Here is a 16,247-nt window from a genome sequence, read left to right on the forward strand (position 1 = left end):
TTTTTTAAAAAAAATTTTCCATAGTCTTAATCAATAAATAATAATTACTCCAAGAATTATATTTCTTCTCTTCTATAATTGTTGTTTAATTTATTTTTTTATACATATTAAAAAATACGATTTTTATTATTAATTTTCTAATTATATCAATTTTAAATATATTAAATTTTATTAAATATTAAAAAATATTTTTAGAAATTTTTTAAAATTAAAATAAAATTAAAATAAATAATTTATATGTTAATATAGTCTAAAAAATAAAATTGAATAATAATTTTGAAATAAATAAAAATAAAAATAATAAATTATGAGACAACTCCAAATGAGTATCAAATATCAATTGGTCATTCTCATTTCTACCTTGAAGGATCAAAATAAAAAGAAAACAAAACAAAAAAAGAGTTATAGTAATTAATTAAGGGTTTTAGTCTATTAATTTTGTGTTTGAATTTCAGATGAAATCGATCGTCTCAAAGATCTCTAGAAATTAAAAAAAAAAAAATTAAAATAAAAAGGGGGGATAATTAAGGCTGCTACTTTCTGCTTATAATGGTCAAAATGCATATGATAGCTTCGTTTCTCTTAAGCTTTTTGTTCATCAAGTTTCCATTCTAGAAGGGAAAACCAGATATGGCTGTTCGTTGATGAGAGAGAGAGAGGGAGAGAAGCATAGTTAATGATTCAATATTTATGTAAACTTCCCTTCATGTTTGATTCAAATATGCACAAAAACGAAAACAAAAGAACTTAACGTACAGATCCTCAAAATGCAAATTTAACAGAGAGAGAAAGGGAAAGGGAAAAAGGAAAAAGAACTCACACTTCCACAAATCTGATATCGCCTCTCATCACATCATCTTCTTCTTTATTTCTGAGAGAGTCGCTTGGAGAGCTGTTCTTGATTTGCTGCTTTCATCCATCAATCATCCAAGCTTTTCGTGAATCAAGAAATGAGATGAGATGAGTTCCAAGGAGGAAGATCGGTCGAAGATTCTTGTTTGATTCAAACAGTATTATCGACGGCGATATTGGGTTCATGAGAAGGAGATAAAGCCAATAAAACGAGAACACTCATGATAAAAACAGGAACAAACAAGAACAACAACGGAGGCGGCGACAAGGGTGGCAAAACCACCGGCAGTAGCAGAAGAGAAAGAGCAAGCAGAACCATAATAACTACCGACCTCAACATCAAATTTTATACATAGAAATCTCCGAAAACGTGCACCCTTGAAAACCCTCAAGTTCTTGATGATCATGATCAGCAGCACAGATCAACAAAAAACTTGGAGATGATAAGGACTATTCATGGGAGTTCTCTTTGGTTTTTCTTGGTGTGGTGTTGGAAAATGTGGGATTGAAATGGTGGGGGAGGTGTCTGCGTTTGAAAAGCGGAGGAAAAATTGAAAGAGACTTTGTGGCTTTGAGGAATTAAAAATTGGGTCCCAGAGAGGAACCTTCAATGTTCTGTCTTCATTCAGCTAATCTCATTTAGTTTTTAGAGTATTGACTATGGATTTATTAACAATAATTTTTCTTTTTTTTTTTTAAAAAAAAATCAGAACAATAATTTTTCACTCCCATTTCTGCAGTCATATCATATCATCCATCATATCATACTGCTTTAGCTTGATAGTTGTACTGCAGCAAGACCCCTCCGGCTCCAATCGATTTCAATGTAAAATAATTTAATAAGTTTTTAGTAGTTAGATTTAATTTTAGCTTTTTTTTTTCTTTTTAATTTTAATCTAATTTAAAATTTTAATATTAATTTTAATTCATATTTAAAATTAAGATCGATCATTGTTGACTTGACAATTGATATGATATTAAAATTTCAGCTGCCACAATAATTCCTATTCTTAATTTTGATAATAGATTAAAATTAATACTAATTTTTAAATTAAGTTAAAATTAATAAAAAAAGAATTGATTAAATTTGATAAAAATACTAAAATTTTAAGATATTTAAGCCTAAATTAAATTAAAATTATATTTGATAATAATTTTAAAATTAGCATTTGGTGTTTTGATAAATTGTTAGAGTAATTAGAAAAAGTTTCTTTTTATAACATTTAGCTACTGACTATTATAAGAGTTACCAACTATAAGATAACTGACTGTTATCGTGTACTGCAGATATCATCCATCGTATCATATACTACTTTAGCTTGTTATTGCCTACTGCAGCTAGATTTCAATTTAAAATAATTAAATTCTTTTATTTGGTATAATTTATTTTATAAAAATTTTTAAATTGAAAAAAATTGAGTTTTTTTATTATTTAAATTAAATTTTTATAAAATTCTTAATTTTAAATGAAGAGAATAATTTTTAGTTTTTATTAAAAATAAAAATTAAATAATCAATTTTATATTGCAATCTATATATTTAGATAATGGTTTATTTAATTTATAATATAAAAAATTTAAAGTGACAAAATATAAAATTAAAAAAATAGTTTGTTCTCTTTCGAATCAAATAGGAAGCTGCTAATGTCGGGAAGCAACAGTTTGAATTGCCAGTTGAGCTGGTTTTGTTCAAGTTTTATAGCCCATAACTTCGCACTAATAACCGATTATAAAGTAGGTCGGTTCTTTGAACTGTTGACTCAATCCGGTCCAGAATTTCACTTAGCCGATTTTAGTCTAATTTGCCGTTCAAACCAAAACTTGGCTAGATTTAACAGCCTTCAATATGTTTAGTTAGATATACATTTTTATTCATAACAATTTATTTTACTTTTAATATCTACATTAATATTATTTTTCCCGTCTCATAATTTTTATCTATTTTATTTTTTTATTCATATCAAAAAAATAAATTTTCTATTAATTTTTTAATTATATCTATTTTAAAGATATTAAACTTTATTAAATACTACTGTATATTTTGAATATACACTTAAAAATATAATCGCAAATGACTTTTCTTGCAAAATAAAATCCTAACTTTTGTATTTGAATTCATATAAGTCATGATCTCATAAAATAGAATAATAAAATATTACTTTTAAAAATTTTAAAAATTAATTAAAAATAATAAAATTTAATAATTTTTAATAATTTAGTTATTTTTTATTTTTAATTAAAATAAAAATGATAAATAGTAAATATTTTTAACATTTAAAATTATAAAAATAATAATTTTTTTTATTAAACCATGACTTGTTTGAATTTAAATGCAAAACTTATAATTTATCTAGGAAAAGGGACAAATTAAATTTATTTGAATTTTAATAAGAAATTGAAGAGTTTATTTCAACTTTATCCTTTTTTTATTATTCTACGCTTTATGATCCGACTCTAGTTTAAAAATAAATAAATCCGACTCTAATCCTTTGTTATAATAATTATATTTTAAAATATGGTTAAATACTATTAATTACAATTTGATAAATTAATGATTAATTATGAAAAATAACTGATAAGTTAATGATTAATTGTGAAAAATAACTTAGAGATTTTACTATAAATTCAATGTGTCCATTGTGGATTGGGGTGGTGGAGGACATCAACAATCTTTTTAAGAATTGTTTTAAAACCAGAGAGATATGGGGTTTAATCTAAGAACCAAATTTTTTGCTTTTTTTTTTGTATTTTAGGCCAGTAAAGAATTGACTGCTAGCTACATTAGATTTATGTTCGCAATTAGGTTTGATCTTTTCCTTTGCACAAGTCTTATGTGTAACTTTATGGTTGTTATAGAATTGGAGCAACAATTAGGTTTTTAATGATTCGGTCTTATTTTTGGACAGTAAATTTTGTCAAATTAAAAGTTTTTTTTTGTATTTGAATGATACAGTTTGAAACGAGAGTTGTGTTGTTAAGAGTCATAAGATTATATCGGTATCATAAAGTTTTTCTTTGGAGCATTGAGTGAAATTGAATATTAATAGCGCTTTTAGAGATAATCTAGGTATGCAAGTGGTAGTGGTGTTTTACGTGATAGCAGAGGTTTTTGGGTGAATGAATTTATAGTGAGGCTGAAGTTTTGTAATTCGTTGCAAATTGAGTTGACTGCTTTATTATATGAATTACGCATGGTTTGGGCACATGGTAATCGACAAGTGCATATTAAAACGGATTCAACAACATTTCTACACTTCTTCCGTCCCACGGCTAAAAAAACTAAGGTAGACTTTTTAAATTAGATTTCCTAATATTAAGAGATGATTTTCTAAATTTAGCTAGTTGAGTTAAGACATCATTATTGTGAAGCGAATAAAGTGCCTGATAGATTGGCCAATTTTAATATAAAAAATACAGTGCACTTAGAGTATTTTCAATCTCCTTCAATTTCCTCTACTAAGTTTATTGATTGGAGTATTAGAAAGATTAAATTCCCAGATGATCTCAATTTAATTTTATATAATTTTTTATTTTTAAGTTATATCAACCTCCTTAGTATGTTTACCTATTTCCCTTTGTTAATTAGATAAAAATAATTCTCAAGTTTTCTACAGGCAAAAGATGCAACTTTTTTTTTTTTTTTTTTTTTTTATAAATATACCGCGTTTTTTGTAATAATTTATTTTTATCATATCGTAACTAACACCATGATAAATCATTTAAAATAAAAAATAAAGATATAATTGTAAAATATATCAAACTTAAGTTATTTATCGATAAAAAAATAAATAATAATAAAGATAATATTTGATATGTTATTATTAAATTTATTAAAAACATAAAACATACAACAACAATAATAAAATTTTATTTGAATATATATTTTTGGCTATTGAATAAAATAATGCAAATATTTATGAAAAATCATATTTATATTTTAAATTTTATTTCTTAGTCTATAAAATTAAAATTTTAGATTAATCAAAATTTTAATCAATAAATTATATTATATTAGGACATAATTGAATAACATATATTCGGATTCGAATGAATTTGAATTTAGAAGATAATACTTAAATCAAATTATTATGTTATATATATTGAGTATTCACTGCTCAAATCTATTCTTATAAATAATTTATTAAATATAAAATTATTTTTACCGTATTATTTGTATTTTCGAATAGAATAAACTTAAATTTGTCTTTTGCAATAATAATTTCACATTTCAAAAGACGTATCAAAGGCCCTTCGTTGGATAATAAACCATAAATTTAACCTAAAGCAAAATTTACCACAGGCAAACCGAGTGCTTCCTAAATCAAATCATATATAGAATCGTTGCCTTTTTGTAAGAGATACTTTCAAGCTAAGTTTTATTTGTGTCAAATTAAATTTTAAGATAACATTAAATTAATATAGTTATAATTGTTATTTATTAAAATATTTATTTATTAAAAATTAAACTTTAACAACTTGGACTAATACGGAAGACATTATATGGAAACCCCGCCAGTCTAGAAAAATGAAATGATCTGTCGGCCCATAATGAAAGAGGAGGCTATCTGGTAAACTCTGATTTGGAACATCCAACCCGCCAGCCTGGTGCCATATCCTTTAACAAGCTCCATTGTATTTGTAGTATGTAGTAGGGGCATGAATAGTTCTTTAGCATACTTAACCGAATCAAATTCAAATTGAAAAACTGTTGAACTGTTAAGAATCATTAAACTAAGTTTATTTTACTGTTTTTATTCGGACTTAGAAAATGGATAAGAGATGAATTGAACTAATGGAATTGAGGCACAAGAAAAGCAACTTCAAACTTGGTTTTCATGAGAAAAGTCCACATATATCTAAATGCATCATCTGCTATAGTAAGAAAGTAGTTATGTGTATTAATATATGTCTTAGAATAGGGTCCCTATACATTCATGTGTACTAAGTCAAAAGCATTCAAACTATCATAAGCATGATCAGAAAAGGAGGATTTTTTATGTTTTGCTCTAAAACATGCAGTACAAGAACAACTTGACTTATTTGAAGGAAAATAAAATTGTGACTCTAAAAGAAGCAACCTATCATATGAAGGATACCACAACACATGATGCCAAAGATCAAAGAAAGAGGGTAAAGGTATTACTGAGTAGCAAGAAGCTGATAGATGAATGCTTTCTAATATGAATAAGCCATATTTCTGATTAGCCTTCCTAATTATCTTCTGTGAGGAAAGGTCTTGGATAAGGCAATAAGTATTCATGAAAGTGAGGCATGTTTGCCTGTCAGCAATCAATTTTCTAACTGAGAGTAGATTAAAACTAAATTATGGTACAAGTAAAACATCTTAAAAAATTAGCACAAAATTGAGATGCACAGTACCAATGCCTTTAACTTGAATCTTTTGAGAATTTGGCAAAGGAACGAATGACTTATGGACTATCCTAAAATATGAGAATAATGAAGAATCACAAATCATATGATCTGTAGCACCAGTTTTCATAACCAGCTAATGAGAGATCCAATGAAATAAGTATCCATATCTGCGGTATTGCGAGATTGAGCCAGAATTAAGACTAGTACCCACATTTTGGTCATTGAGCAAACTCATTAGCCTTTGTATCTTATTCCTTAGAAATATTCAATTGAGAAATACTATTGGTAGAGGGCACCTCAACAGAAGTTTGAGAGACTTACTATATAGATGGTGTTCTAGACATATGACTATGGCTACCAGCAATTCCTCTACTTTTGGTGAACTTGAAATCTAGAGAAAAACCTATAATTCTATAAAATTGAGCCTTCATATGACTCAGCTTTCCCACAATGAAAACAAACAACATCACTCATTCCTTTCTTGACGGTTATGACAACATAATCAGTGAAAGGTTGTAATTTCAGCGATAAAGATCTTTGAGTCTCTTCCCTCTGTACCATATTGTATACTTCATATAGAGATGGAAAAGTCTTCATGATAACTACTTGTGACTTGAGTCTTTGATAAGTCTCATTTAGACCATTCAAGAATTTGAAGGCGTGATCCTTTTGTAAAATCTCAGTGAATTTCAAGAAACAATCAAAATTACATTTGCCACAAGAATAGCTTGGAAACGGTCTATAAACTTGCAATTCTTCCCAAATACCATTGAGCTTAGTAAAATAAGCATCGACGGATTAGTACCTTGAGTAATAGTACAAAGAAGGTTCTGAAGATGATGAATGCGTGATTTGTCGGGCTGTGAAAATCTCTAGTGTAATTTGTCCCAGATCTTTTTTGCATGCTCTAGATAAAAGACAGTGGAGGCAATCGAAGGAGAAATTGATTGTAGTAACCAAGAAACAATGAGACTGTTGCATCTAATTGGTGGAAAATACAATGAATCTTGTGCATATTTCATAGTTATGCCCCATAAGTCTCTACAATTTTCTCTAAAAGGTCATTTTCAAGACTTTGACAACTAGTCTAGATGCATATTTTAATTTCTCAGGAGCATACATCTTTCATTCCTAACTGAGCTATTCAAAACAATATCATCATTGCTCATGAAGCCTTTCATTTCTTGAAGACATCCAAATTTATTTTCCATTATATGGCTATTAAGGTTGACATTCAGAAAGCCTATGATTAAGTGGAATGGTCCTTTCTACAAATAGCTTTACTCAATTTTAGCTTCTCCCCATATTAGGTATATATGGTTATCTAATATGCCACTATAGTGAGTTACTCCATTTCGGTTAATGGTGCTAGACCTAGGCTTAGATCTTTTCTTCCTTCTAGAGGACTCTGGTAAAGGGATTCTTTATCTTAATATCTTTTTCTATTAGTATCTCAAGCACTTTTCTCTCTTCTATTTAGAGCATGACAAAGTTAGAAATTGCAGGGTATTAAGCTCTGCACATTGGCTTGGCATTTATACATGCCCTTTTTGCTTATGACACCCTCCTTTTGGACAAGCTACTATAAGAGAGGCAAAGTCCTATATGAATTTCCTTCGTGCTTAAGCTAATGCTATAGTTCAAAATGTAAATTCTTCTAAATCTAGCATCTTGTTTAGTAAACAGTCCTGTTTATCTTAGGCGTTTAATATCAGACTCTTTTTATATGAATGAAATGGGGATTGGAGACAAACATTTAGGCCTACCATCTTTATGGGCAAATCGAAAACTTCTATATTGGATTTCTTAATTAATAAGATTACAACAAAAACTCAATCTTGGAAGCATACTCTATTGTCGCAAGCTAGACAAGAAACTTCAATTATGTTCTTATTGTTATCTTTGGTTATTGGCATGGCTATTATTAAGTTTCCTAAGAAGATTTCTAATCAATTGAATATCCTATTTTCAAATTTGTGGTGGGTAGGAAAGTAAAGGAGAAGTGTATGCATTTGGTAAACTGGTCACATGCTATTTTCCAAAGATTAGGGGGGAGTTAGCTTTAGATATTTGAACAGTTTAATATTGTGTGTATAGCTAAATAGACTTATATTACTATACGTCAAATAACATCAAAAGTATTGGTTTCAGAAAGTGAAATGTCTAATGTTTTTTTACCCAGAGAACTAATTGTATTGTTGTGAGCGGAACGAACATGACGCATTTTGAAAGAAGCCATCTGGGCCATATTATTGAAAATAACGTGAACATTTCTAAATACTCAAAGTTTTATATCCGAGACTAATTTTTATAATTTCTCACATTTTAGCAAAAACTGCTCTCCGCGGTTGTATCGATTGGTTAAAAGGGCTGAAAGAAAACGTTGTTCTAGGCGGTATGAGATTGCTTAATTCATTGGAGTCATTATGGCTAAAATCCTCAAGGGTTTATATTTCTACACCTTGTTTTTCTAATGCACATGAGTCACTTAAGTCATCGTAGATTTGACAAGAGCCACTATAAGTGTAACATTCCAATCTAAACTAGCATGAATAACTTTTTAGACCTATTTATCATTTGATTCAAAATTGTTAACTCAAATTATTTAGTAATTTTTTAATATGATTTATACATTATACCTTATATTTATAATTAACAATGTGGAATTTCAAATCCCACATCCATCCAAACCTGCGGGTCTCACACTTTTCTACGCTCAATTTTAGGATGTTCTCGTTGTAATTCTGCTATGTTGAATGAAGTACAATTATTAAGTGAAGACCAGACCCTTCAGTATTATGGTTTGCTAATGTTTTGAGTAGCTTGGTTTCATCTTGTCTCGTTCTAAGAGTAGTCCTTTTTAGAATAGGTCTATTATCAATTATAATAGCTCGACCAAAATTTATCTAAGTAACTTTTTGGACCTATTTTCTACTTAATCCAAATTATTAGTAATTTTTTTATTAGAATTTATACATTACACTCAACATTCATAATCAGCCGATGTAGAATTTGACATCCAAACCTGCGAGTTCCATAATAAGAAAATAGAGTATTAATAATAGATCTTTCTGTTGATGAAAGCTAAATTTTCCCTATGGATTAGTGATGACTAAAAATTTGTGGCTATTGACCTTGTTAGTATTTTTTGCAACATATTTTATAAATTGTTGATAAATTTATTGACAGATTGGGGATGAAAAACTTGGTATCACTAATTTAGCCATAATTTTGTCGATAGCAAATTCCAACCTAATTTTTTAGCAACAGTATTGCAATTTTTTTATTATAAATTTTTTATTTAATCCGTTGTAAATCTATCGATTTATCACATCAACTATAATTAGAATTCACTGATTTTTTTAAATTCATCCTATTATTCTTATAAAATTCTTAAAAATATTTATCAAAAATATAATAAATCAATCATAATATTTAGACCGTTATTAACCAATAATCTAAAATGTATATATTAGTAAAATTAAAATAGTCTATACAGGGTTAGTACTATCATTTACAAATAAATTTAGTACCAAATCTAAAAGCAAATAGCATGATCAAGCATTCAGATCATTTTATACTGGTCTAGAGTTTGATATGGTTGGTTATGAACTTGTTGAATATTGACACTCAAATGTGGGCATGAATTCTTTTTATATCTCCAAAAATATTTGAATTTGATAGAGATGAGCAGTATTCGGTTCAAACTGAAAAAATCGATTGAACCGAATTAATTTAAAAATTTAGTTCGATTTTTTATTTATTTCAGTTCGATTCGATTTTTAATTTAAAATTTTTGGTTATTTCAATTTATTTTGTTTTTAATAAAAAATTAAAAAAAATTAAATTAAATCGATTAGTGATAATAGTATATTATTTTCAATAACATAAAGAGATTAGATCATATCAAAGTTAAAATATTTTAATTAAATATTAAAATATTAAAAATAAAGTGTAAAAAATAAAAAATTTATTAAAAGTTTAAACTAATCAAATCGAATCAGATCGGTTTGATTTGATTCAATTTCTGACTAAAATCGATTCGGTTTAATTTTCATAAATACTAAAATTTTAATTTTCAATTTATTTGATTCGATTCAATTTTGAACTAAACTGACCGAATGTTCACCCCTAAAATCTAGACTAATTTTTATTTATTAATTTTTAAACTTAGTATAAGAGTATAAAAATTTTAGAAAATGACCCAAGATGAACCTATAACAAATGAAAAAGATATTAAAAAGTTGAGATTTTGCAACGTCAACATCTCAAAAACCACACTCTTTCCTTATTAAGACCACTAGAAACTTCAACTCATTCATCCAAATCAAATGAAAGTTGAAATTCAGAAATAAAACTATACTCTTCTGTGACTGCTCTTGATTAAGCTCCCTTCCAATATTTGAATCTAATATTTGAATCTGGACTAATTTTTATTTATTAACTTGTAAACTTAGCCTAAGGTATGACAATGTTAGAAAATGACTCAAGATGAATTGATAAAAAATAAGAAAAATATTAAAAAGTTGAGATTTTACAATGTCAACATCTCCAAAACACACCCTTTCTTATTAAGACCACTATAAACTTTAATTCATTTATCCAAATTAAATGAAGGTTGAATAAGCTCCATGAATAAGTGTATTAAATAATATTTTATTATAAATGTACAATAAACAAACTTAATGAAGTAATTTAATAAAATACGACTAGAATAAGGGACAGAAGTGGAGGGTGGCAAGAGGGAGCCTTGCCCTCCCCTCAAACTTTTTTCGAATTTTTAATTAGGTACAATAAAATTTATTTATTTATTTTTTCTATTAAAGAGTGTTTTAAATTTTATATTGGCCCCTCCAAGAATTTACTATAAAAAAATTGTTAAATAGTTATAATAAATTTTAATCTTTTAATTGAGCTCTCACATTTTAATTAATCTCAAAGTAGTTTATAACATTCTTATTACAATTAAAGTTGAAGTTTTTATTAAATAGTCACAAAAATTTAATATTAAAAATTATTTTCAAATTTTTGTACTTACGAGTCAAATTTTGTTGCTGTTTATTTTTAAAATTAAATGGAACTTTCTAATAATTATCTATTATATAATCTCAATTTTTTTATTCAAATTTAAAATTTATTTCATTTATATACGTATAAGCATACAAAAATAGCGATCTCATTTCTCTTACAAATTTTAGACTGATTAACTTAGATGTATATTTATTTTTATTTAAAATATTTATTTTATATTTTATTTGTTGTATCTCTTTAATTATTATTAATTTTTCAAATATTATTTCATTATTACTTGAAAGCTTTTTTATTTAGTATTATTAAACACTCCATAGTTAGTGCTTAAACTTTGGATTATATTTAAATACTTGGTGATTAATCATTTCAATACTGACGAAAATTAGCAAGTTTAGGAATTCCATCTCTCTCTATATATATGACAAGCATTCTTGCCGAAATTAATCAGAATTCATTATGCAAGTCCGTTCACTGGCACACAATTTAGATCACGTTTGAGTAGGCTGAGCAGATCGGGACTCGAACTCAACAAAGAGTGATCCAATTCACCTGACTTGATGGGTCAAAGGGAGAATGGATCCATCTACATCCATGGCCTGTCAGCACGAGCGCAGAAGAGAATTAAATAATTGTCTGGCGATGGAGAGAGGGGGAGCATATCCGTATATACGACTCTATCTGATAGCGACAGATAACACATAATAGGGTGGCGGTTATACGTCAGTAATATAGGACAAATGGAAAAGGAAACAAAGAAAGGAGACTTGAACCATTCAGATTAAGTTCATTAACATATAACAAAATTTTACCCTCTTCTAGATTTCAGATCATCACAAGTAAATGTAAAAAAAGTTAAATAGATAAATCATCCGTAGAATAATTTAGTTTTCAATCCTTGGCAGCCTCTTTTTCACCTTCAATTAGGCTTTTGTGAAATTCGCATGCTTCACAACGAGTAAAACAGAATTTAAATGCCAAATTCAATGGCTTGATTTAGAGTAATAAAGATTTTAAACTTCAAAGAGCAAAAAGTCAAGGATTACAATCTGGTTTTCTCCTTTAAGAATTTGGGTCCATAAAGGTTACGTGTAGATGAATTTATTTACTCTGAATATTGTACCAATTAATAAATTAATATTTTATTTTTAATTAATAATTAATTTTAAGCATATCAAGTCCTACAAGGGGTTGAAAAAAAAAAAAAACTAAGAGTGGTTAGTGTAGGGTAGTTTTCATGAAAACATGGTGCTGACTCATTGTCCTTAATGTCTCTTAGCTTTCTCATTTTTGTTCAGACAAAATCCATGAAGATTTATTTGTTTTGATTTGTGAGAATGATAGGTGAGAAGACATGAATGGGCATGCTCTTTTCTTCACTTCTCTCAAAATTAATGAAAGTTCTATATCGTAGCTATCCTTGATGCCACCTAGTGCTAGTCATGATAATTCTTTAAATTTGTCATTCTAGGTTACAAATGTGGATTTTGATTATAATTTGTTAATTAAATTACTATTTTTAATTCAAAATTAGACGATAAACGTCTCGTCTTTTATACGTTCACAGATTTAATCTAGTGGTAAGTGCATTTGAATAAATTTGAGAGATCTCAAATTTTATTCTCTAATTCCCAATTTTCATTTCAAAAAAATAATGATCTTTTATGTTTGATTAGCCAATAAAGATTTAATTAGGTTTTAATTGTATTCAATGTGAAAGGTTGAGATACTAAATTTATAATTAAATATTTAAATAAAATTGTAAAAGAATGCAAATAGTAACCTTTTTTTTACCTAATTGGCTATTAGAAAATTAAATGCAGAACTGTATGGATGTGAAATGACAGTGGCAATGACATAATAGAAGAAATCTTTTTCTAACTGCATTTATGGATACTTAAATCTTATTTGGTTAAAAGAAATAAATTAAAAAAATAATAATTCTCAAAAATATAAAAATCCATCTTGTTCACTATGGAAGAAAGAAAGCATTTAACTTTATATCCTATTGTTCTTCAAACTGAATAAAAAAATATATAATCTTTGAACCTCTTTTTATAGACCAGTGGATCTTTAATAGAAGTTCCTAAGCTAGAGATTGCTCATTTGAGGTTTAGATTTTCTTTGTTAGATCAGCCCACAATTTTAGACATATCTTCCAAGATATTGCAATTAATAAATCTTGACATTATGTATGCATGCATTCATGATCATATTCACATGTCCATGATCTTATTCTCCATTGCATCCATATGCTGATGGAGAGTTTGCTTTATTGACTAAAATTTCAACCACACAACACAATCTAGCTAGATTACTAAGAAGGTAAAATAAAAGCTTTTACATAATGGAAAAAATGGTAAAAGAATCTCTTATAATATTAACTTTTTATCACATGAAAAATTCTACATATTATATGATAAATTATTTTAAAATCAGTCAGTTTCAAAATTACTTTAAAACTTGTTAAATTCGAAACATGTTTAATTCACTCCAAAAACTAGCTCAAAGAGAAGGATTACCTATGGCTATGTGCTCCTTTAAACAATCGATGTAAGATTCAACACTGACATATTTATGGAAGACCCAATATCGGATGGAGATGTCTGATATCATGTTAAATTTGGACCAGACCTAACTCACTCCAAAAGTTAGCTCAAAGAGGAGAATTATCTATGACTCATATAAGGGGCACATTACCCCTTTCCCTTTATACAATTGATATGGGATTTTATGAGTAAAAAACTCATAAATTTTTGAAAAAATGATAAAAAAAATTAACATTTCAAAATTATCAATTTCACTCTAAGCTAAAAAAAATTTGCTAATTAAACTTTTTACTATTGAAAATTGCTCTGCAATAATTTCAGGTTAACCTCACTCTTTAATCGTAATTAATAATTTGTTGTCAAAGTTATTATTGCTTATAATCTTGAACTATTTTAAATTACAAAATTATATTTAAATTCGATTTTTGCTTGATTTTCTTTTCCTCGATTAAAATGCAGTGAGAGTTCAACTAATACACTCTAACCTAATGGATTAACCTGTAGTTGGTTTTTTCAATGGCAAGAAAATAACAGCTCCATCAATATACTTTGCAGCTTTATTTACAAGTAAACAAGAGTCCCCTTCCTTTATTTATTTATTTATTTTTTATTTTATTTTATTTTTTTCCTTTTCCAGCATTCCTCCTCCTTTGTTTGCTTTTCCTATGTTGTTTTCCTTCTTATTCAAACTCAACTTTTGGGTTTCTCCTCATTCATTTTTTCCTTTTTCATTTCCTTCCTTGGATTCATTTTGCAATTTATTGCATTCCTTTGCTCACTTTCTTTTTGAATTACAATATAGTTTTTAACATATAATTAACTATATTGAATTGTGAGAAGAATCTTATAGTGATTTATATTTTTATTTTTTGTAGTATCTACAAATATTAGACTCAATAAAGCACAAACAAAAATTAAGTCTCCATTTGCTCTGTGAAAAATATTTTACAGAAAATTTTTTTTTTCATATTTTTTAATAGTTAGAATATCTAGAAAATTAAATTGTTAATTACTGAAAAATATTTTATTTATAAAAAAAAACTAAGTCATTTTTAAATCACTTTTTGAACTTTAAAAATCTTAATATTAGTACGTATAGCACAACATACTAGGACTACCCAGTTGATAAGAAATGCTTCTTCTATTCATATAGAACCTTGGCCATACTACCATGCACTAAGGTCTCTTTGTTACCAAGTCGCAATTTCAAGTTAGGATTATGATCAAAGTCAAACCTTAATACTTTATATTAATTTCAAGTCCTGAATAACCAAGACTTACATTGCATATAGAATTAAACATATTCAGATAGAGCTAAATTACAAATGATCTATAGTAATCATATAGAGTTAAATATATTGAGATAAAGTTAAAATAAAAACAAATTAGAAGAATAATATAGAGTTAACATATTGAGATACAGATAAAATAAAAATGACGTATAATAATATTTTAGTGCTTCAAATCCTAATAATCAAATCATAGAAAACTCAATTAAAAAAATGAATGTATCTCAAATTGGAGGAAACAAAGTAAAGAGTAAGTCAGAGCGAGTCACCCTAGGAGGTACTTACGGATTTTTCGACGTGTTAGTTTGAGGTGCTTGCTTAATCTAGTGTGCTTACCTATATGATGTAGACTCCTAAAATTAAAAATTATAAATTTAGTCAGTTAATCTATGAATATTAGAAATTTAAAAACTAAATTAAAGCTTACTTGAAATCTTAGTAGGTTAAAATATAAATATAATAAGTTGAAAAGCTAAAATTCTATCCTAACCCTTGAAATAAAGTAAGAGTTTATCTACCATCCATTTTTATTCCAAATACACTTAATAAGAATGAATAGTCAAATAAAATAATTCATCTTCTTCCTTTAGCATATGGTGGTCAAAACTTTCACCATTAAAAGACTAGGGTTTGCTTTTTTCATTATCTCCATGTCCAAGCCAATTTCTCCATGAAATCTAAACCTTTCTTTGATCAAACCTCTTGATAAGACAAAGAGCTAAAGAAAGAGCTAAAATTTGAAATAAATCAAGGTTGGAAGATTAGTCTAAGCTGCTGAAGTGAGAAAACCAAAGGTAATTGAAGAAAAGTGTAGGTAACTCCATTCTTTCATCCTTTCATGCATTAATTTGATTTGTAAAGCTTTAATTTTTATGTTCTTCAATTTTTTGCTAAAAAAAACTTGACAAGGGTGAGAGAACTTCAAAATGAAAAGAGATAGCAAATGAGTAAAGAAGGAGAATTAAAGGAAATTGAAAGAACTTTGGTGGAAAGATTTGGTGTGTGCGTGTTTTTCATTTTTCCTTGATTTCTCTTTGCATATTCTTATTAAGCATACTAAATTATACTTTTATCCTTTAGAAGTTCTTTTCACTTAAGTAAGTACGTCAGATTTTGACAAGCAGTTCAAGCGAGCACGTCGAGAAATCCTAAACACC

The 16,247-nt window shown here is 27.4% G+C and overlaps 1 protein-coding gene across 1 annotated transcript; it reads right to left on the reverse strand.

Annotated features, from left to right (window-relative positions):
* Positions 1-853: 853 nt before the first annotated feature.
* LOC122724676 (protein ORGAN SIZE RELATED 1-like) lies at positions 854-1,459 on the reverse strand. Its single transcript, XM_043960383.1, has one exon. The coding sequence runs from the start codon at positions 1,190-1,192 to the stop codon at positions 1,004-1,006; it is 189 nt and encodes a 62-aa protein (XP_043816318.1). The 5' UTR covers positions 1,193-1,459; the 3' UTR covers positions 854-1,003.
* Positions 1,460-16,247: the final 14,788 nt, after the last annotated feature.

This window comes from Manihot esculenta, chromosome 9 (genome assembly GCF_001659605.2).
Source record: "Manihot esculenta cultivar AM560-2 chromosome 9, M.esculenta_v8, whole genome shotgun sequence".
NCBI lineage: Eukaryota > Viridiplantae > Streptophyta > Magnoliopsida > Malpighiales > Euphorbiaceae > Manihot > Manihot esculenta.